Genomic DNA, 22600 nt, shown 5'->3' with positions numbered 1-22600 from the left:
TTACTTTTAAAAGACAACGTTGAGATTAAAAATAGGTTCTGATGGCTTGCTTGAATAAAAAGGCAATATTTTTTGAATTGTCATTTTCTCTATCAATCATACCGTGGATGTTATGTTAAACAGCACAGGCTACTTTTTGAAGAAAACCAGAGGTCTTCTTATGAAATGCCATGAGATCATTCATAATGATAATTATGTGATCATGGCAGGGCTAACCATGCGTCCTTTCCAACAATACTCAGACAGCATATTTTAAAACTATTAGACTTTGGCAACACTGAGCATGAGATGACAGGAATTTGAGTAATTTGTTCAGGAAGTGCTTTTTTTTTCCATTCATATTTCTACTCTACATAATTTCTATTTCCATGTAAAATCTAGATTTTTTGGGGGGAATTATTGCAATAAGAAAGCTTGCCTTGTCTGGAGCCCAAGCATAGCTTAATCACGGCTCTCAAAGGGGAAATTGTAATTGCACGGAGTGAGAGCCAAGTTTGTAATTTAGTGTAAAACACAAAGTGCCTATGAAAACAACAGCCAATTACACTGAAAAAAATACAAATGTGCAACAATAGCCAAACTGAGAATCAGGGATAATTATGTGTGTTAAACAAATAAATACTATAAACTAGCCAAGAAGGCAACTGTAAATTGTGTCTAATAACTGCGGCTCAGTAGAAAAAGTGGAAGCTGTACTGACTAATGCTTCATGTCACTTTTTCTTACCCTGATACCTTCTTTTATGTATTTTGTGTACTTATAAAAGTCGGCCTGTTTAAGGAAAGCTGGGCCTAAATAATATATTTTAATAAGCCCCAAAAAAAGAAGATGAAGAAGAAGAAAAGCAAAGCTGCAAGTTAGTAAAACAAGCAATTTATCGGCACTCTTCTATCAGGTATATGAAACAGTTGTTTCGCTCCTTCACAGAGGTCTGATTTTCTGATTTCCAAATACCCATAATTTGCCGATGTCAAGTCGTTACCGCAAATTAAAAACTCATTGAGCAGGAAAACATGCCAGCGTGTGTTCCTGCCAACTCATCTGTTCATAGTGACAACTGGCATCCATCATTCATCCACAGGATTTACCGCCAAACGTCTCCAACAGTAAAGTATCAGATACACAGTAATCCCCTTTATAAATCTGACCTATAATTGTTGGCTACATGCAACAGATCACACGCAAAACGCAAAAGAGATTATTTTACATTCTCATGTTAGTGTATCTATTTGGATCAAGCCATAAAAAAAAAACAAAAAACAAAAAAAACAGGGAAAATGACCACACGTGTTAAATGGAGACGTATGCTACTGTGACACTGCAGACAACAGAAATATAAGTCATTAATTTTTACCTTGCAGGGTTACACTTCGCTGAATGAATGAATACGATTTGCACCGGCTGGAGGAAGAAACAAATGACATCCTTATTCATGTAATAAGCACCATCCGTCTGTGGCACTCGCAGGGAAACTATGGGAGGATTTTTCTTTTTCTCTTCACTAAAAATCAATAACCTCTCAATGAACTGGTGGGTTCCTGTGGACAATCAGCACTTCAGAATGTGTTGTTTAGCCAATTAGAAAACAGAAGCACCAATCAAGGTCTATTCTCCTCAAAGAAAAGGGGCCACGTCTCAATGGAGTGCACAGGAAGGTAGGTTACCTGCCTGCTTTACTTTAGCTCTACTTTACTCACATTGTTTAAGAGCCACCAGTCTTATCAGTTAAAGTAGAGCGACGGGTAAAATTAATTAGGAAATGTTTAGGCATTACATCAAATAAATGGTGGAAGCAGTGAAAGTGCTCATGTTCAGTTCTGATAATGCATTTTTCTTTACACAAGTGAAGGAAATCTGCCAAAAGGATAAGATTTCTCACTTCTTTGCAGACAGAAATTGACTTGCCTCAAGACATTCCTTATTAAAATTGTCATTCTTCTCATTTGTCTTTTTCCAAGACGGTGCAGTAAGCTTCTGAAAAACATAACATTAATCCAAAACACTTGCTAAGTGGTTCAGATTAATGTTGTGTTAAAAAAAATTGGCAAAAAGAGAAAAGACTGGAGGTTTATGAATGACTGTTTGTTTGAACAGACGTGTCTGGTGGTTAGGGTCTTCATCTGGGACCCCAGCAGTCACTCACACTAATGAAAACAAAGCTTGCGAGCCAGCAGAGCTGAGGATGGATTTTCTCTTTAACTGCTTCCTAATTAAAAGAACCACTGATGTATCTACCATGTGGTGGCAAGAAGTGAGTCTTCTGTAAATGCTGGACTCTTTTGGAGAAGCCACTTAAGGGTTTGGTTTGGGGCACACTTGACATTTCATCAGGTAAGTATTATAAGGCACCGCATAGTTAAATCAGAAAAAGACCTGCACACAGCAAAAAAATGTAGACTTACTACCAAACTTTCACAATCCAGAGTCAGACTTCCATTTACTGCCATATTATTGAGAGCTTGGTATGGTGGTTTTCTTTCTCTGTGGTTGGAGAAAGGGGGGGGGCCAAGTGTCTTGGACACCTTTGCTAAACTAAATGTTCTCTGCTGACCAGGAATAAACCTGTGCCAACTGTGCGAATCCACCTCGTGGAGAAGATGAAGACCTTACTCGGCAGAACGGCTGAAAAACGAAAGTCGCACACGTAAAAGGTCAAAGTTGAAGAGAAACACCTCAGCCGCAAATGCCGAGGGTCAGTGCTGTGAGCCAAAATAAACCGCCGAAATCAACCCTGTAAACAATCACGATCCCATCAATCAGTCACCGGGTTGATTGTGTTCACAATGACAGAGAGAGAGTAAGGCAGAGAGAAACAGTGAACTACAAACTTGGCCCTGTGCGTGAAATACTATACAACACAAGCTGTTCTCCATCTGGAGAGATGTCAGACTCGTCTGCCTCACCGAGCCATGACAAGCTACATTAGAAGCAGTCATTTCACACCACATTCGATTGGATTTGGTAATTCCACCTTTACATGTCCAAACACAAAAAATAAAATTAAAAAGAATATGCCCCTGATGGCCCTGCAGCTGTATTCAAAATACAGAAAATCATTTATTTAAAAAAATAAAGAAAATAACCTGAATACTTTGCAGGTGTAGCTGCCGGGGAAAGCACATGTACCAACAGAAAAAAAAGTAGGAAGCTACTTCTTTATCTTGTATGGAGCTTTCATATCGCACACAACTATTTAGTGAGCAGCCCCCCAAGGCTAAGATTACAGCTCTGGATTGGATTCAACTCTTGCCCTCTCCCAGTGAAGCTATTTCATGAAAGGCTTGGCAAAGGCCACATCCAAGTGTGGTGGAGTTTTCTTCCCCCCCTTTTTTTAATTCACTTAAACTATATGAGGTCCTGGACCAGACTGGTCGTGTGGTTGTAAATAACCTGTGGTGTCCCAGAGGGTGGCATGCTGCAGGCTGTTGTGCTTTGCACGCATTTTTTCAGAGCGCTAAAACCACACTCTGGGTTCCCAGGGCTCAACAGTATCAATTAGAGGCAGCTTGTGAAAAGATGTGCTTCCTCCGTTGCTGTGGTCTGGTAAGAGGTAGGAAGTGAGGGAAGAGAGAGGGAGGAGGCAACTCGTACTGCTGGGACTGTCCGGGTCCGCAAGAATTCAGTCTCCAATTTGCTCTGTCAGCTTCTCCATCCACATATATAGAAAAGGAGTGCAACAACACATAAACAAGCAGTCCTTCTCAATTTCCTTTTTCTCATCTGAACTGTGCAATAATCTGTCCTCCGTACAACCTCAGCTCAATGGCAAACAGCACACAACTTCAGAATATGTGCCACAAAAGGCTTCTGTTAAGTCCCAGTGTTAAAGGTCCAAGGGGAGCAGCAGCTGCAGCAGGTTACCCACAGTAGCTCAACTGGCCAGACCACAGGCTCTACTGCACTGCATCTGACTCACTCACTACACTTAGGAAACACCAGATACTGTAATCATATGTGAAAACCACTTAAACCACAATAATAACAGAAGTCAGAGGATTTCTAACACTTGTTTCCCTTAAAGGAATGAACCTGAACCTGACAAGAAGCAGAAAGAAATCCTCAACCCTGCAATGTTAAAATAACCGAAGTAACAGAGCATTGCAGGAACACACCATCTAGATGCAGCAAAGGTTACTTCACAAACCAAAATACAGTCCTGATCAAAAGTTTAAGACCACTGGAAAAATGGCAAAAAAAAAATAAAATAATAATAATATTTTGCATGGTTGGATCTTAACAAGGTTCCAAGTTGAGCTTCAACACGCACCAAGAAGGAAGGGGAGTGAGACAAAAGACTTTTTTGAGCATGCAATTTATTGAAAACAATGCTTAATACCATGTTGCTTTTTTAGCAATAATGTAGTTAGAGCACTGGCATCTACATTACCAGTGTTTAGTCCATTTAAATTGAACTCGGGTTGGTTTTCCCCCTTGGTGCCGTTCGTTTGTGCAGGTGTGAGCACAGCACTCGGGTGTGGACCAAAACAACTGCCCCAGACCCTTTACAGGAGGTGGTGATGGTACGGCTCAGATCGAACTCCGGTGCGCTTCGTTTGAATGTTATCCGACCTCGATCTGAACAGACTACCAGGTGTACATTACAAGTACTACAGATGTGTTACGCTCTGTACAGGCTAGCAGCTAGCCATGAAATGAACATAAATGCTGCGTTTTCTAAATATTCTCACATACTGTAGTTTTTAGTGGAACTCACTTGGATTTTTCTCTGTGTGAAAACAAACCAAACCACAGAGAAAAGCTACAAGTTTACTAACTCATCAACTGACTCGGACCAGAGTAAAAGAACTATAAGTGTGAAAACTCCCTTATTACTTTGAACTAATGAACTTTGTTCATTATTAAAACATGGTTCGAAAATGACAAACACTGTAACTGCTATGATGATCAATTTAAACAACTAAATGAACCTACTTTTGTATCTGGCAGCTTTGTTTAAGCAGGTGACTCGTTTTCAGTTTGGAAGTCCCAAGTGCACTGACAGACGTGATTTTCCAGCAATACAACCAAGACACTGGATAATTTAGCTGGCATACTCATAACAGTCGGGCTTCTTTGGGATCACCAACCGTGAATCCTCTGACCTCATTCCTCTGTCTTCTTACCACTTGAGAACAGCCAGAACTTTGAGAGCATGTAACAGAGCACGTACAGCCGTAATGGGATTGCCCAATTGGTTCTGACAGGTTTGGTGCACAATGCTGCAGCAGTTTTCTGCTCTGTTCAAACAGTGACCTCTGGGGTCTTGATTCTTTGTCCTTCATAAACAACAGGACAACACAAACGGGGATTAATTCCCCTCTATTTGGCAACAAATGGTCGCCTTCACTGGGTCCAGGGAGAACAGAGGGAGCACACAAAGCTTTCTTTTTACAATGAACAAAGGCACTGGCTCTGAACCGGCCAACTTGTGTCATAACCTTATCGAAATGAGCCAGTGCTTCTTGCCACAGAGATGGTGAAGCACAGTGAAAAGAAGCCTTTTCCTCTTCATTGCTGAAAAAGCCAAACTATAGCATCCCTGTTGGATATGGGGGACAGGGAAGTTTTTGTTTCTAATAGCTCGGGGTTCTCTGCTTACACGCCCTCATCCATAGTGCTGTTAATCCCATTAATATGAAGAGGGCCAAGAGCCTGAGAGTGGCCGTGGCTTAAGAGCCATCAGCCAGCATTAGCCCTGGAAATCCAAACACTTGTCTAGACCCATTGCCAATTAGAGTTTAATCATCTGAGACATATTTACAACGATGGCAGCAAAACCTATAGCTGCCCTTTATCAATCGATGCGCTGATTCTTGGCAGCGTCAACGCCTTTCTCACGTCATTGAACTGTGGTCGTGAATGTCTGCCACACAAAACTGACCGTGGGTGGGATTTAGACTGGTACTACACATTGTTTAAGGCAATTATTGTGTGTGTGTGTGTGTGGTTCTGTCTGCAGTACACTGTGCGTGCAAGATCTATTAAGCAAGATAATCTGTCAACTTTAATTAAACAGCCAGCCAAGGCAATGAGAATACTCAAAGTGGACTAAGGTCAACATCTTGTGTAGTATTGTAAAGACTGATCTCTAATGCCTCAATCCACCACCAGGCAGCACACCCGACAGCTACATATGGACCATTTTTCATCCCCTGCATGGCAGTTGGGTGATTACCCTGCTTCAGAGCCTGATTATTTTAAAGTAGCTTTAAAGTATCTTGATCTGGCCTGGTGAGAGCACAGAGGTGGCTTTCAAGAACTCGTGGGCATGCTATATATTCATTACCAGCTTCAATCTTATAATGAAACAATGCATTCCCTGCATTTTAGCATGCAGATATCACAGAGTGCCATTTGATCAGGAGCATATCAACTATTAGAGGTATTTAAGACTCATGTATGTATCGTGTTTCTCCAACGTCTAGACACCATCTGGACCTGAAGGTTATGCGTGTCCAGAAGCGAGGAAGGAGCGTGCTCCCTGTGTAAGATGTCAGTCAGGATTACATATTAGGTTTAAAAACCTGGCTACGCATTACAGCCTGTTGGTGTGCACAACCTAATCAGATTTAGTAACAATGTTTAGAATATTTAGGTTGTAACACATTGAATGCCTTAATGTTCTGTAATAAATACTGGATATTTTAATAGTTGTAAGAGAAATTCAAGGCCACTTTGTTGTCATTGTTTTCTGAGGCTGTACTCACAGAACAACAATGCTATGAACTAAAAGCTGGGACGGAGCCTATCCCAGCTGGCAGGGTCCACCCAGGACAGGTCACCAGTCTATCAGCGAGAGACAGAAAACCTTTCATGCTCTCATTCACACCCATGACCAATTTAGGATAAACAATTAACCTAACATGTTCATGTTTGGACTGCGGGAGGAAGCCAGAGTACCAAGAGAGCGCCCGTGCAGGTACGGGGAGAATTCGCAAAGTCTTGGCAAAATTTAGAATTTATCCTCTAAAGACCATGAATACGAAAATCAAATTTCACAGCATTAAATTCAAATTGATTCTTAATCCGTCTTGTTGAAATCTGCTTTGCATTTAATTAACAGTTAGTGGTTTACAAGAAGTCACATAAAGCATTGTGGGAAAAAAAAAGTTTCCAAAAAATCCAAAAGTTCCTCGGATCGCAAACGCCGTACAGGAAGTTGTGGCTGAAGCATTCAGTGCATCAGCAGATCCTGCCGTGCCACAACCACACGACCGTTTGCTGAATGTTTTTTACTGGTTCAACAACCACCAGAATATTCTTTGTGTGCATTTTTACACTTTTTACATCTTAGGATGTCCACCAATAAAACGCTTTCTCAAGTTTAGTCTCCATTGCATGTTTACAGATATGCAGGTCTTTCTGTCTTATTTCCCCTTTCTGTCCTCACCACAGTGAATGCAACATAAGAGCCAACATTTTTTAAATGAACTTCAGGAGTTTCGGTGCAGTAACAAAGATGCAGCGTGGCCATATTCTGGGCCCGATGACAGTGTGAAGGAGTGAGAGTAGCATCGTTTCTACTCAGCTGTTTCCTATTAACCTAAATATGAACTCACTCCATCCAAGACGCATGCTTCGAGCAATTCTGTGGGGTTTTGTTGGTAAGAAAAGAAACTCGCAAACATATCAGAACCCCTCATTAATGGTATTTTTAGAAACACACGAATTTCTGCCAGGCTAGCTTATCTTGCAATTGTGGTGAGAGAGAAAATAACCATTTCTACCCTCACTGGCTATCTGTTAGGAAACGAGAGCTTGGGAAAATTGAGATCCAATCTATCTGTGGTTGAAAGTGAGCTGATCTTTCTGAGCTGGTGTAAAGGAGTCATATTTTAAAAGAAGAATCGTCTTTCTTCTTTTCCTCTTTCTGGTACATTTGAAGGGAAATCTGAGAGATATTGTAATGAAGATTTCAAAAAGTTGTCACATTCACCGCACATTGGCAGCGCTCACACGTGGAATGTCAACAGACTCACACTGGAGCTAAAAATCTGTAAATGATAATCAGAAACATTCCTGTTAGAATATTTATTAGAGAGAGTGTGGAGCCACCAGGAGTGAGTAGGATACCTCCCACATGTCTCCTTCCTATCCTGCCAGCAGATTATACAGTCTGGCAGTTGAAGGAAGGATATGCAGGGCCCAAGGTTCTTACCGTTGACAACAGAGTCACACTGAAGAAAACCATTACAGCTCTTTCATCTGTGCTTTTTAAAAATGAGTTCTTTGCATTTTTAACTTGATTTAAATTTGCAATAAATCTTGTTTTAACATGTCCTGTCCTGAAAACAACAGGTCATATATATATATTTATTTTCAATATAAATAATATTTGTGATAACTTTGAAGATAAGAATCATTACATATGTTAATGTCCATAAAACTTCAAGATCACAGAGTCTTTCAAGTCAAACGTGAAGGACTTTGACCCAGGAGACTGGGGATCATGTTTGTTTGCAGCCATGACTGTTGGCTTAGGATTAGGTAACAAAACTAACTGGTTAGTTTTAGGAAAAGATCACAGCTTTGGTAAAAACAGACCTATGATTTTTTGGGTCTATTTTAATGCTTTCTAACATGTGTAAATGTTTACCACATGTTAGAAAAGCTCTGGCTGAGTGGAGAACTCTGCCCCATCAAAGGACATTGCAATATGTAAAATCTTTTTAACTGAATTTAGCAGAACAACACTGCAACCTAAAACTAACGGATTAAAGAGTTCTTCACATTTACACAGAAGAGCTTTAATTTTCTTCAGCTGAATTGTTTGGGAATTGAGGAAACCTGACTCCAATATTAATTCTGCCTCACTTTTTCAGTCTGCTACTTGGTGCTGGGAAAAGCAATCGAGGAATATGAATCTGTTGTGATGGAAAACCATATAAGAGCGGTGAGAATAAATCAAAGCACATAATCTGAAGGCCATAACATAAATAATGAGTTGAAAAATGCTGGAAAGCTCTGTGTATCACAGAGTCAGGTGATAATTATGTGCACGTTTGTCATTTTGGTTGCATTACACAGATTCGATCTATTCTAAACAGTGATTATGGCCCCTTTGAAAAACTAAATACATGAGTTTTAAATACATTATATTATTTTGTCATGAGGCTATCTTCACTGACTGTGTCAGCATGAACTCTGATGTCTCCATCCTGGCAACTACAAGCAACAAACAACCTCCATTTGAATCCACTTCAAATGCTCCCCCTGAAACTGGTGAAGGGAGAAAAACCCTAAACTGCTTACAGAACGAGACCATCTGGAGACACTGGATGATAGAAGCTGGGGGCCTAAAGGTTTTTGGGGGGGTAGCTGAAAGGAAGAGAGACAGAGGGAAAAAAAGATGCAGAGAGAAACAGCAGCGTAGCTACATCTACGAAACCATGTCGTGAGTCCCTCTCTGCAGGCAGGACGATAATTACAGGGCGCAGGCTAAGAAACCCTGACTGGGAAAAAAAGTAGAGATATTCAGGCTGCTGGGTTGCCGCCCTTGGGCCCTCAAGATAACCGCAATGCTAAGCAGCAATCCTACAGTATAGGCTATGAGAGTAGGGTTCAAGATCACTGCAGTGACACTGTGCCAAAGAAGAGACAGCTATGGGTATGGACAAGCCTATACTGGGGCAGGTAGGTCAAAGTATTCTGGTCTCCACCTCAGAGGCCAGATTAAGGTTGTCTACACGTCTCTGAAGTTAAACTTGAAGAAAACTTGAATAAATTTGAACTAAAAACAAATATTTAATAGTTTCTTTTTCCTTCACCATATTTACTATAACATTTGGGTGGTGTCAACATGAGTCACCACCCAAACCTCACATAAACTGCCTCAGCAAAGCAGGTTTTGGTTCTGCCCTCAATCCCAACTTCTCTAATAAAACTTTGAGAGCATGGAGCTGTACGATGACTCGCCTTTACCAACTGTCTGACCATTATAAATCACTGGCCATGCCCAGGGAGGCTGCGTCCTTCAGCGTGACCCACAACCTTCACACATCCTCACACAGTCAAATTGTACACCATAACACGAGGGTGGAAAAATGAGGTGGGTGCAGTTCATCACATCCATCAAACTCCTGACAGTGAACAATAATCCATAAAGCCAGTGTGTGTGTGTTTGGGGGGGGAGGTAAAATATATCTTAAAAACAGTCCAGTGTTTACAGCTATTAAATGGAGAATTTGGCAGCCTTTTAAGCTTCATTAAAAACACCGTCACCTTGATTAACCTGCGTTCAACAGGTTTTTATAACCGAATAAAAGAATCCTGCAATCAAACCACGGAGGTCTTTTCATTATCACGCGAGTTCCTGGTGCACACGGCTTACAGGGAGCCGCAGAATATTGCACCAGTATTTCTCGTCTGACATTTATCTGAGCTCTCCCATTCCTTCACTCAGCCCTAACTGTAGATTGCAGCAGTGCTGATATGAACTACATGACGTATGATTCCCATTTTCCAGTGCAGGTGTCAAAGCTGTGTATGTGCTAATGATGACTGTGTCCCAGGGAGGTAAAGGAAAAGCCCCCCCACCCCCCGGGAATTTGGCAGTGGAGAGCAGGTCGCTCTTCCACGCTGTCATTCGTATCAAATGAGGGGCATTACCGGCTGCAGGGTCAGAAAACTGACTTGCATGGAATTATTTTATTTAGACTCTGGAGAAAAATAATTTAACATGTGTAAACTAATTTTTTTCCCCTCTCCTTTTAAATATGAACTTCCTTGGTTACCGCCTTGGTTACCAAGCATAAAGTTTGCTTAAATTAATGTGTAACCACTGAACACATATGATAAGACGCATGTGACCGAGGCACTCCTGTTACCATGAGAAGAATGAATTTGAGAAGTATTGCACTGCTGCAAAGCGACTATGAATCCTCAGGTGTCTCTTCTATGGCATCTTTGTGCCCCCCAGGCATTTTATCTTGAATTTTGATTTTAAATCACAAACTGATTTAAGTCTGGGCATTAGTTTCACAGCCAGGAGCAAAGGAGAAACACAATCTATCTTTTCACCGACAGGAATCAATGTCGCCTTGTGAAAAACAGCTATATTTATTTTTTTCTCCTCAGCTGTTTACCATAAAAAGTTCAATCGAAGCTATAAATCTTTATTTTGGGGCATGCCGTCGTTATATTCTGTAACTCTGGTGTCCTTTTAGTTTATGAAAAACAATATCTGAATGACGCATAAATTAGTGTCACAGTTTAAATAAATCCACTCTAAAGGCTGCAGGGTGTTTAGTAATGGCAAGCTCGAAGTCTGATTTATTGCCATTACAAATTTAGTATTTTCCATAATGACAGCATAAAGACATCATCTTTTTTCAAACCTAACCCAGCATTAGCAAGTCAGATCAGTTTGTATGCCCAGGACTGTTGTACTTAAAATGATACAGCACCGCCGCACACACCCTTCCTCTCTCCTCGCTCCCTCGCTCTCGGTGGAGCCCAGGGGGGACAGGAGACGGCTGCTAATTGCAAGCCTGGAACACACGGTGTTAAAAACAGATAACGCTGGATGTGACAGATAGCCTGCAATGGAACAAGATGTCAGAGACAGAATACTGTACGTCAGAGCAAAACCCCGGCTGGGATGGGCGAATTCGGTCACTCATCTGTTTCACCAAAAAAGCCAGAAAAAATTTGGAGCCAAACTCCTGCGGTAATAAATAATTATTTTACAATTATGTTAACATCTCCTCATAGAATGATCAAGGTTTGGCTTTCCGTGTTACATTCAAACTTGGAGGGGCTATCCAACAGCCGGCTCTCACCTCTCCACCTTCCTATCATGCAAGTATGTGATTCACCCGACCTAAGCACCAAGTGCAAAACGCACAGCAACACACAACTGTAAAAGAAAAAGTGTCATACTTTCAGCAAAAAAGAAAGAAAGAAAAAGACCAGGGGGAATGTGCTCAGCAGGAAATGTTCTATATACAGAGCAGTGAGCAGAGATGTGCAGGAAATACACCACTAGTAGATGTTTTCTGTATTCTCTGTGTGTGCTTTACTCTTTAAAACACCTATAATAAATGCACAGCACTGCACAATATTCTGTTCAGAGAAAAAGCATCCCAGACTAACAACTATGAATAATGGCTGTAGTAATATTGATAGGATGTTGATACAGTGATAGGAGCATAAAATGTGCATGCAGCTGACCTACATCAAGGCAATGGATGGAGAGTAAGGAGCCGGAGGCACTGACAACCATTCAGCCATCAAATATCAAAAGGCCAGCTATGAGTAATGCATTTCCCTGCATAACAGCGACTGAGCCCACAAACCAGTGAAATGGGTTACAACTTTGCCTCTTTTAAGTAAATGAATAAGAAAACGCTTTGCACACTCGTGCATGTGTGGAACTGCTGCAGAGATATGAGGCACATTTTTTCCCTGTTGGGATCAATTGATTCCTCAGCACATCTCAAGACTTTGAGCAAGTCCAGACTTTGAAGAACTTATTTCTGAGGCGTACGGGCGCGCTGCCTGACTACACTTTTCAACTTAGGGAAAAACAACAAGCTGTGATCCAAGACAGATCAGCTGTAACACGGGAATGTTGAAATATTAGCCCAAAGGAATTATCTTTCAAGGCAGCTGCCACACATGTCACAAACAAGCACACGTGTCTGGACTGTGGACTCTGACAGTGACTTTCAAAGCAGTGGGACATTTCCATCACTCAGCTTCTCCTCAGAGCACAAACTACCGATACGTGATACCTGCCTTCGGGCGGACTGTTTGTAGTGATAGACACAACGCTCTGTTTTGATGCTGACGCAATGAAATGCCCCCTTCCTCCAAGTAGTAAATCATCGCTTCTCTACAGAACTGATGAGGTTTCCTGCTAGTGGATACAGCACCGTGCGTTTGGATGTCATTCATTCACTCAAGTACCTGTCATCGTAGCAGAAATCGGCGCCCAGAGTGTTGACATACAGGACCAGAGCCACGGCGCCGCACAGCAATTCTGCAAACATTTCTGCCTCGCACGCGCGCGGGGAAATACTAACAAAAACAAAACTAAACAAACTGGGAAATGAGAAAAAATAAAGAAAATTAAAAAGATGCAAAGCGAGATAGAGAAGCAGCGAGTCCCGGTTTCTAGTCCCTCTCAGTCCCCGTCTTTGTCAGGATGTCTCTGCGAAAACAAGTCCATTCTCTCCCCCCCATCATCCTCGCTGAAGTGCGCAAAGTGGATAATCCATAGGTGGCTTTCTTTCTAACCCATGTTGGGTCTGAGCCCGAGAGCTTTTTATCCCGCTGAGAGTTGGGCAGGAAATAAAACACGAGCAGCGTTTCGTGAATCTGTGACAACACACGCAGCACGCCTCCCTGACACAGAGGAGGATCAGCCTCTGATGCTCAGCGGCCGCTGCTGGCTAAACGTCGCGATTGAGACAGAGGTCAAGTTAGACAGTCTGGAATTGTCCAACATCCGAGTAGACTTTCAAAATAAACTTTCCAGCGAGACAGCGCGAACAAAAACAGGTGTCCACGTGCATCTAAAGGTTGACAAAAGAACACGGCAGCCTTATTTAATGAAAGTCCTGCGATACAGTGTCAGGATGTAGATGAGTAGATAAAACAAGGCGTAAAAGACACATAACTGCCTTTTGACCCCACATGAGGTTAATTTTAACAAAGCTTTATATTATTCAGTGAGCTCCCCCCGTATAGGATTTTTATATATACTCTTTTAATAATTAATATTTAGTTTTCTAATATAACTTCATTTCTGTCAAATCTTAAGATTTAATATGGAGGATTAATCTACTTCACTTCCGCTCCAAACCTTCGCATTTCTGCAAACTTGACGCAGCTATGCTCCTAACGCATGTGGTTTGAGAGAACCCGAGCGCATGCGCACGCTCTCCTCCTCTAGAAAGGGGATAAATCACACTACATGATGCTGAGAACCGCTGGTAGGGGTCACTTAATACCGCTAAGAGTAGTCCATAATGTCAAGGTGGTCCTTAGAGTGGAGTTCGAGGGTATGCTTCATGAACGAATATCATATTAAATTTCACAAAACCGATCCCAGCGGGATGTCAATGTAATCTGTGGCGCTCATCTAACATCTACAGAAGAGAATAATATATAAAATATTTGCTGGCTATAGCTACTATTGCTTACATAGGAGAATTAATAATTAAAGAAACACAGGCTTGCTTGGCTGTAAGAAATATTTCCCTCTACTTTAAATGTGACTTCAATTTGCTGCACATATAGACATACAGGGAACAGCAGCTGAAGCAGACACTAACATCCCGTGCGCTTGCCTTGATGACGATTCTTATAAATAACAGTTGCTTATTAAAAGCTACATTATTGTAATTTATGTCAGTCCAATGACAAGATGGTGTGAGAGTAGAGATCACTTTGACCTAAAAGACTGACTTTCTTAAATAAATGATGACGGGAAAATCTTTTCCTGCTTTTGATGTGAAGAGCAGATTATATGTTTACCACACTGGAACAATGAGTCGCGACAGTGTCTTTTCAGGAATTTCTTTCTCCTCAACAAGGGTCAGAAAAGTTGTAAAGCTGGCCCCAAAGGGACCACTAGAGGGCCCTTAGGCCAAGAATGTCTGTGAGAAGACTAAACAAGGTAAATTATTTCAGCCTCTAATATACAACTGAATACATTGTCCTTAGCTAAATACCAAACATTTCCAATGATTTTCCCGTGATTGCACAAAATTGCCACTTTAGAAGTGAACAAACAAAACAAAGCTGGGTGTTCTTTTTCATGATAAGTAAATTCAGTGTCTGGTAATTATTAAACTTTCCCAGACTTAGTCTTTTATTATCAGTTTTACATGACCAGCATGTTTCTACATTTCCAAAAACAATATATTGCATCTCGAAATTAAAATGATCATCACGACCGTTAACATGATTCTTGGACTTCCTTTAAGAGTATATTGCACAACACAAGGAGGTATTAGGCCAGCGGCAAAGAAAGAACAGAAGAACAGAATAATTGTAAAAGTGTTGCAGACAAAGTCAGTAGTCTGGCCGACTGCTATTGATTCAAGGTTGTTTCAATAGGCAAGCCCCATCTGTCAGGGCAACATTTCAATGTAGCCTTTCACAGGACAGCAGCAGGACACTGTGATGTAATACATTTCAGGAATTAATTAGTCTGATCAAAGTTTTTCTGTTTTTTGGCTTAGAGTCTACATTTTTCTGTTGACTGATTATTCATGCTCCTTTTTATATATTTATTTTCATCAGGTTCAAAGCGCATAGATTGCTTACCACACCTCTGATCACTGGATCCTTAAATAAAATTCATAATATATCATTATGAACATAACCCACTTGATATGTATATGTGTATATATATATATATATATATATATATATATATATATATATATATAAATATATATGATGGTTAGTTCTCAGCATCACACATATAAATGTTTCACCAAAGTTAAAACATGTGCGTCTGTGGGTGAATGAGAGAAAGAAGAGTGTCCTGGCAGGGTGGAGGGAGCGGGAGTGTTGCCCGATGTATGTGACAGAAGAAGACCTCCCTGTACGGATCCTGGACGGTAAAAGGAATTACAAGGACACGACTAATAGTAGGTTCAACGCCACATCTGAGCCGCAAATTGCCCGTGCATGGAATGAAAATAATGAAGCAAACGTGAGCATGTTAAAGCAGAAAGTGACACTAAATGCAGGCTTTCTGAAGTATGGCTTTGCATGAAGCCAAGCAGCTTAATCCACTTTGTGGATGGTTTGGAGGAATATGCATTCTGCACAATATCAAATAAGAAAACATTTAATATCAACACAATGTAATAAATGTTATCTTGACACGGGTTAGGAATGTGAACTGGAAAAAAAAATCCTTTCTTTTATTCCTCGTGCGCTCTCCCACTTTTGTCTGCAGGATATCAGACCTCAGCTTTTTAGCAATCAGGGACAACATGACATCATTAGTTCGAGATATGAGCTCCGAATATCATCTCGACACTGCTTACTCAGCAGTAAACTATCTTGAGCAAATTACTTTTCGCTTGAGAGCTGGTGGTGGAAGCATCAGTGGAAACATAATGCTGAGTGGAGGTAAAAAAAGGAAGGTGTCCATCAAATGAAGAGGAGTGGCATTTCAATTAATATAATTTGTTGTTCTCTTTTTCACTGGAGAGTTTGCAAGTCTGTCCACACGACAGGCTCATTAACTCTGACTCAAACTGAGGAGAAGGGCGTTTGATGGACTTTCTCCAGTGGATGGTGTCGTATTGAGCACTGGTGAAAGGGAGATTTAAGGCGCTTGCTCGTGTGATGTCAGGAAGATTAGACTGAACTGCTTCTAAATATGGCAATAACAGTTCTCTCACACATAGATTGTCTCTCCAACACATTTTCGTGGGGCGCTGGTACATAGACAGAAACAGATCCAATTTAAAAAGCAATTAAATTGTGAGCAGAGAAGAAAGCACTTTCTATTATCTTTAGGACAAACTTGCCCAAATCAGAGGTACATAACCTCAGGTTCTTTAACTGTTTTTTGAAGATCTGCACTACCTTTTTCTCAACAAGTAACCACAACCAAGTTAGGAATCCATCCACATACTCTGCATCTTCCTTTGAACCGCGATGCCTCCCGCAGTGTCAGGCATGCTGCTCTTCTCTTTTTCTCTCAAGTTTAAGTAGAGAAGGAAAGTCTTGATCTCTGGCGAAGAAGGGAAATTTTTTTCCTTAAAGCCAGAAATCTTTCTGAGAAAGATTCGTGTGATTTTCTATGTGAAAATTAAAACAAGCTATAGAAGAATAACTAATTTTAAAAAATGTGCATGCATATTACAAGTCATCTCTACCAATGTTCCCTCAAATTTTTCATGTGTCTGAGTGAACACACAAACTCCCTGAGCGGTCCCTTGGACCACTGTGAGCGACATCAGACGTGAGCACTGTGGTCACGCCAGCATCGAATCCATCCAAGTTACATGGTTTATTAAAATAATCAAATTACAGCATTTATGTTAGACTACTTTTAATTAACTGCTTTAGCCCACTTACAATGAAAATGTAAAAAAAAATCTAGTCATTGACCTGTGTCGTATGTAACACTATTTTAAAAATTATAACATAATTTTGAAAACACAACTTTCTTTCTTTTCAAAAAAAGCTCTGACTTGTATTATGAGTATGAGTCTGTGGTCTGGGACAGAGTCCTGTAACTCTCTGTCTGCAAAATACAGTATATAATGACCAATGTTGGGCAATTAATTATATAGTTACTTCTTCAAAAAAGTTATTGAGTTTTGCAAAACAACGTTTGTTGCAGCTGTTTACCTAAAAATGCAGCCAAGGCGTTTTTTAAATAAACATTTCAAACTATTTACAGAACAATCAGCTGTTCTGCATCAAATTTGATGCCACACAAATTATTTGTGCCACTCCAAAAAATAATTTCTGTCCACTATGACATAAAGGAGAACAACAGCCTGATACCTGCAGGCCTGACAACAGGAGATGTATCACTCCTGTAACACCTGTAACATTCAGCAGTCGCCTCATTGTTCTGACACACACAACAAAACTATTGACTACACTACACACTAACTACACACTAACTACACAAGATTTGCGCTAAACGTCTCAAAACTCTCACATCTCAAAACACCGTCGTCACTCCTAAAACTTCCTCCCGTTTCTTAACAACTAGATGCCACGTTGCCATATCATTTTGTGATTGGTCGACATGGTACTTTTTTGGACGAATAGGAAAGGGAGGGGGGTGGAGTTTGTTTTTGCTCACAGGTGGAGAGCACTTTCGAGCGTTTTCCTTATAAAACGCCGTTTTTACCGTTTCTTCCCGCAGTAAATATAAACAACGACAGTATTCAGGAAGAAAACTAAACATTGCAGATATTTTTATCATAACTCTGGTTTTACGTGGCCTATCAACACAATTTAAAAACTGGTATAAAGTCCACACTTTTCCCGTCAGTTGTTCCGTCTCTCCTGCTCACATCTCCAATGGTTGTACACGTTGTCATTAACGTGGCTTCACTCCACATCAGCCACGCCGCTTTGCCAGCTAAAAGACCGTCGGTGTCCGCACATAAGGACGCTGTCATAGCCTGTCAGCCACGTTGATTAGCTGCCTATATACGAATGTAAATCGCATTATTGGCTGGACTATGGGATAAGGTGGCATCGTTCTAATCCCATACGGGAGCAGCCAGTCACTTACTGACTAACACTGCAAAACAGAATTGTTAAAGTATTAATTTTAATTTCAATTCAGGTTAGATTTTTTTTGTGCGCAACAAACCGTGCCAGCAGTGCGCAATTGCGCACGTGCGCAGCTTAGAGGGAACATTGAACCTGGCAAGAATATGTTTGCATTGTTAACATTTCATAGACTTTAAGCATAAAAACATCTGCCACAACAACAGAAATGGTTTAAAGCCAACATGAAAAAAGGAGAGGGGATTTTTATGGCCCAAAGACATAAAGGAAGGAGAACAATAAAAACTGTCTACAAGAACAGAAAACCAGAGAATGATGGAGAAAATGAACCATTCCCATGGTTTATTTCGACACTCTGTGAAATGTATAATATTAAATGTCTTCTTGAATTTTTTTTATCATTAGCAACGGTGGCTTTGGTAACTTCCCTTTCTTCTTGTTTAGGAACCAAATTCTCCACAGGAGTCAGATGCCAGAACAGCAGTAGCCTGCTCTAGCTTTCAAAAAAGGAAAAAGAAAAACAATAGATCCTCGAGTAAAGTTAAGCCCAGGCTGAGCTTAGCCAAGATCTTCCATCTGTTTATGCTATACAGACATAGGCATTGTCAGAGGAATGCTGTGGCTTTTTTGTGGATGCCATTTTTCCTGTTAACTCAACCCAAGGAAAGTGGACAACTGCAACTGATCAGGAGATCACTGCGGTGGCGGTGGTATACAGATTACCGTGCCAGGCCGTACGTGTGCTGCCAGCAGCACGCCGCCCGTGTTCTTTTCAGCACAGGCACAGAGGCGCTCCTTCTCATCTGCATAATGAAATTACCCGCAGCAAGGTCTTTCCACGGATGAATCAACATCTCCACTCCAGAGAAAATCACTGAAACCTTCGTTATTCCTAACCTCTGCCTCGATAATGACTGGTACTGGACCGACTCCACTGAACAATATAACTGTGGGTCGTGTTTAATCTTTAAAAGCTGCAAAAATGAACATTTATGTCTTTCTGTGGCACAGAAATGACCTTCTGCTTGAGCAATCTTGTAATATTGTCTCTTGATATTGTCCCTAGGATACTTCAACAACCAGACATGATTTAAACCGTTTAATGGACCCTGATCCTTAACAAAGTCTCAACAAATAAGTGAATGAAAGCACCATAAGGAATATTTAAAATTATACAGAAAAAGGAAGAAATGGTTTGTAGAACAGGACGAAGGAACATGAGAAGCTTCAGAAGTAACAAAGTCTCAGAGAAGAGCTCGAGAAGATGTGGAGGCTGAAGGTAACAGTGGTCCCAGTGGTAATCGGAGCACTAGGTGCACTCGGTCCGGTGACTCCCAAGCTAGGCACGGGGCTCCAGCAAATCCCAGGAACAACATCGGAGATCTCTGTCCAGAAGAGAGCAGTCCTAGGGACAGCTAAGATACTGCGCAGGACCCTCAGGCTCCCAGGCCTTTACCAGAGGCCTAAACCAATAAGAACACTTTAAAAACAAACCTTTTAAATCTGGATGCATGTTAGGTTCATTTAAAATGTGCAGGTGTGAAGCAGGTAAAACTTTGAATTCTCAGTAAGAGTCCAAATATATAAATATATAGTATTAAAATATATAAAATAAATGCATGTTTGCCTTTCTTCTTAGCTGTGTTTTGTTGTTCTTATTTTACTGATACTTTCACTAGTATCTGGCAAGGTACAAAAAACTACCAGAGTGCAAACACATACACCTTATTAATGGGATACCAGCCTTAAGGGCACATTGCTTAATTTTCTGAAGGTGTCAAACATGCATATGTTTTTATGTTTGGGGATTTTCTCGACACTGGGGTTGGAGGTTTCAAAACGTGTATTTGTTTGTGAATGCTGGCAGAGCATGTATGCATATTACTGATTATTGATTATATTATCATCTTTGAGTCTAGTATCCTGAATATGTACAATATTTTGCATTAGATATATTATATAAAAGTGCACCTTTTGGCCTCAGGACTGCATATAGAGATGAATGTGCAAGTAAATCTGATACAAGGACATTTTTCTCTTATATCTTTGTTTGTTGTTGTTTTTTAATGGCATGAAAAAAGAAAAATAAAGAATCATTTTAACCATTTAAAGATTTTCCAGTGAAATCTGTCACCCAAATCCTATAAACATATCACGAGAGGATGTTTATAATCTTTTTATTGAAGACACAGCTGAATCTGTCCCAACAACCTGAACTATGAATCCCAGGACTGTAGTTGTGTTGTTCCACTGCGAGTGTCTAGATGTGTTGCACATGTATATAAACCAGTGTGTCTGTTTATAAGAGCGTGTGTTTATTTCAGGGTTTTTTTTCCCAAGTGTAACATTTGATCCTCAGCCTGAGTGCCTCTGATGAGAACCACAGCTGATCGGAGCTAATGTGTTCAGCAGAGGATTGAAGAAGAAAACCGAGTCGAAGATTCCTTTAAACATCAGCTCAGGTCTCTTCTGCCTGCAGTCTCTCTGCTCTCTGTATCTGCTAAATGCACGCCAGAGGAGGCCAAACTATGAATAAACGTCTTGGTGATGACAAGGAATTCTGTGTTTTCTGATGTCTTGAGACTTACATAGAATTACATGGTTGTTGGTCGCGAGTCTCTCGGCTCTTCTGCAGTTAGGGAGACGTTTGAATGAGGGAACATTTCCTGAGTTGATGCAAACAACCAGAAGGAAAAAAGGAAACATGTTCGTGAATATGACACTGGCCAATTACTTAACCTCCTAGGACCTGGCATCCACATATGTGGACATCGGATTTTGGGATGTCTAGACCAAAATACAAAATTTTACTCCACAAGGGTCTGATATCCACTTACGAGAACATTATACTGACACTGTTCTATCGAAATTTAAAACAAATGTCCTCATATGTGGATCTTATTTTTGTCAGAGACAAAAATTAGGTAAAAAAAAAAAATCTGGAAATTCTTTGTTTTTACATTCATCAGGTCCCAAACAGCCCAAATAGCAAAGAGAATTTAAAAATGCATGCCGTATAAGAGTTTGGGTATTAGGAGGTTAAACAGCAAAAAAAAAAAACCCAAAAAAACCCATGCCCAAATAAATTTGGACATAATTCGCAAAAGGAAAAGTGCAGAAATGACTCATTATTAATGTCCCTGCAGCCCATAAAACCATGACAAATATGAAGCACTTAAAACTTAGGGCATTTAAAATTGTGGACCTTGAATTGTTGATCTTGAAGGTTCTTAAGTAATAAAAAATTTCCACACAAAGCTCCTTTATTTGGTGTTTTTGAAGTGTTCGTTGACACTTTGTAGACTTTCTGAGGTTTTATAATACAATCATGAGCAAAAGTCTCAAGTCACCTGATTTTGTATATTTTTCAAGGCTATGGGAAATAGGTGCTACAATGTTTTCATTAAAATTTGTACAAACATGAAAATACAGCGTGTGAGGCAAAAACGGAGTTTTTAAAAAAATGTGTTTATCATTCTAACAAGTTTAAAAGTTTGGTGTGACCACCTTCATTTTTCAGCACAGCCTGAACTCTCCTTGGCAAGCTTTCTCATAATTTCTTTAATTAGCCTTCACAAATAGTCCTCTGGGCTTCTTGGAGGACATTCAAGGCTCTTCTTTAAACTGTGGTAGAGCCTCCACCCTGTTTCACAGATGGCTATACACACTCACTGTTGTACTTTTCCCGACCTTCTCTGCACATATTGACAGCTAATTAAACCAAAAAGTTCAAATTTTATTTCATCAATCCATCAGACTCGTTGCAGCTGATTTCACTGCAGTTCTTGTGTAATTTGGCGTACCTCAGCCTTTTTTTTTTCTTGTTTCTGTTCTTTAAGAATGGCTTCTTGACAGCGACGCTTTTATTGCAATCATTTCTGATGAGGCTTCAGTGAACGGTAGAGGAATCGACTGAAGGCCCCGACACATCTCTCAGCTTCTGTGTCTGTTCTTTGGTGGATTTTTGACTTTCAGATACTGTTCATCTACTACTGACTGTGTATTTTTTAGGCCTGCCACGCCTTCTTTTTTCCGCCACTTGTGCATTTTCCTCATTTCTTTTAAGGACACGCTACACATCATATCAACATATGCAAGTTTTTAAGTAATGGCTCTTTGGGAATCACCTTGTCACTGAGTGGAAAACAAACAAACAAACAAATAAACAAACAAATGATTTAATGCCTAAGTATTTTATCTTTGACATTTTTATAAAGCTCAACTAAAGTAATGGGAACATATTGTTATTATTATGGTTTATTACTATGGCTGCTATGGTAGCTGGGATAGGCTCCAGCCCCCCTGCCACCCTGATAAGGATAAACAGCAGAGAATAGATGGTTGGTATTATTTCTATTAATAATTGTTG

General features: G+C 40.4%; 1 protein-coding gene across 1 annotated transcript in view; it reads right to left on the bottom strand.

Annotated features, from left to right (window-relative positions):
• Positions 1-13360, bottom strand: part of tmtc2b (transmembrane O-mannosyltransferase targeting cadherins 2b) — an 81405-nt gene extending 68045 nt beyond the window's left edge. The window contains exon 1 of the mRNA XM_063480121.1: positions 12910-13360. Coding sequence (XP_063336191.1) covers positions 12910-12992 — 83 coding nt within the window. The 5' untranslated portion in view covers positions 12993-13360. The remainder of the gene's footprint in view (positions 1-12909) is intronic.
• Positions 13361-22600: the final 9240 nt, after the last annotated feature.

This window comes from Pelmatolapia mariae, linkage group LG7, assembly GCF_036321145.2.
Source record: "Pelmatolapia mariae isolate MD_Pm_ZW linkage group LG7, Pm_UMD_F_2, whole genome shotgun sequence".
Taxonomy (NCBI): domain Eukaryota; kingdom Metazoa; phylum Chordata; class Actinopteri; order Cichliformes; family Cichlidae; genus Pelmatolapia; species Pelmatolapia mariae.
This window is presented reverse-complemented; position numbering and strand designations above follow the sequence as displayed.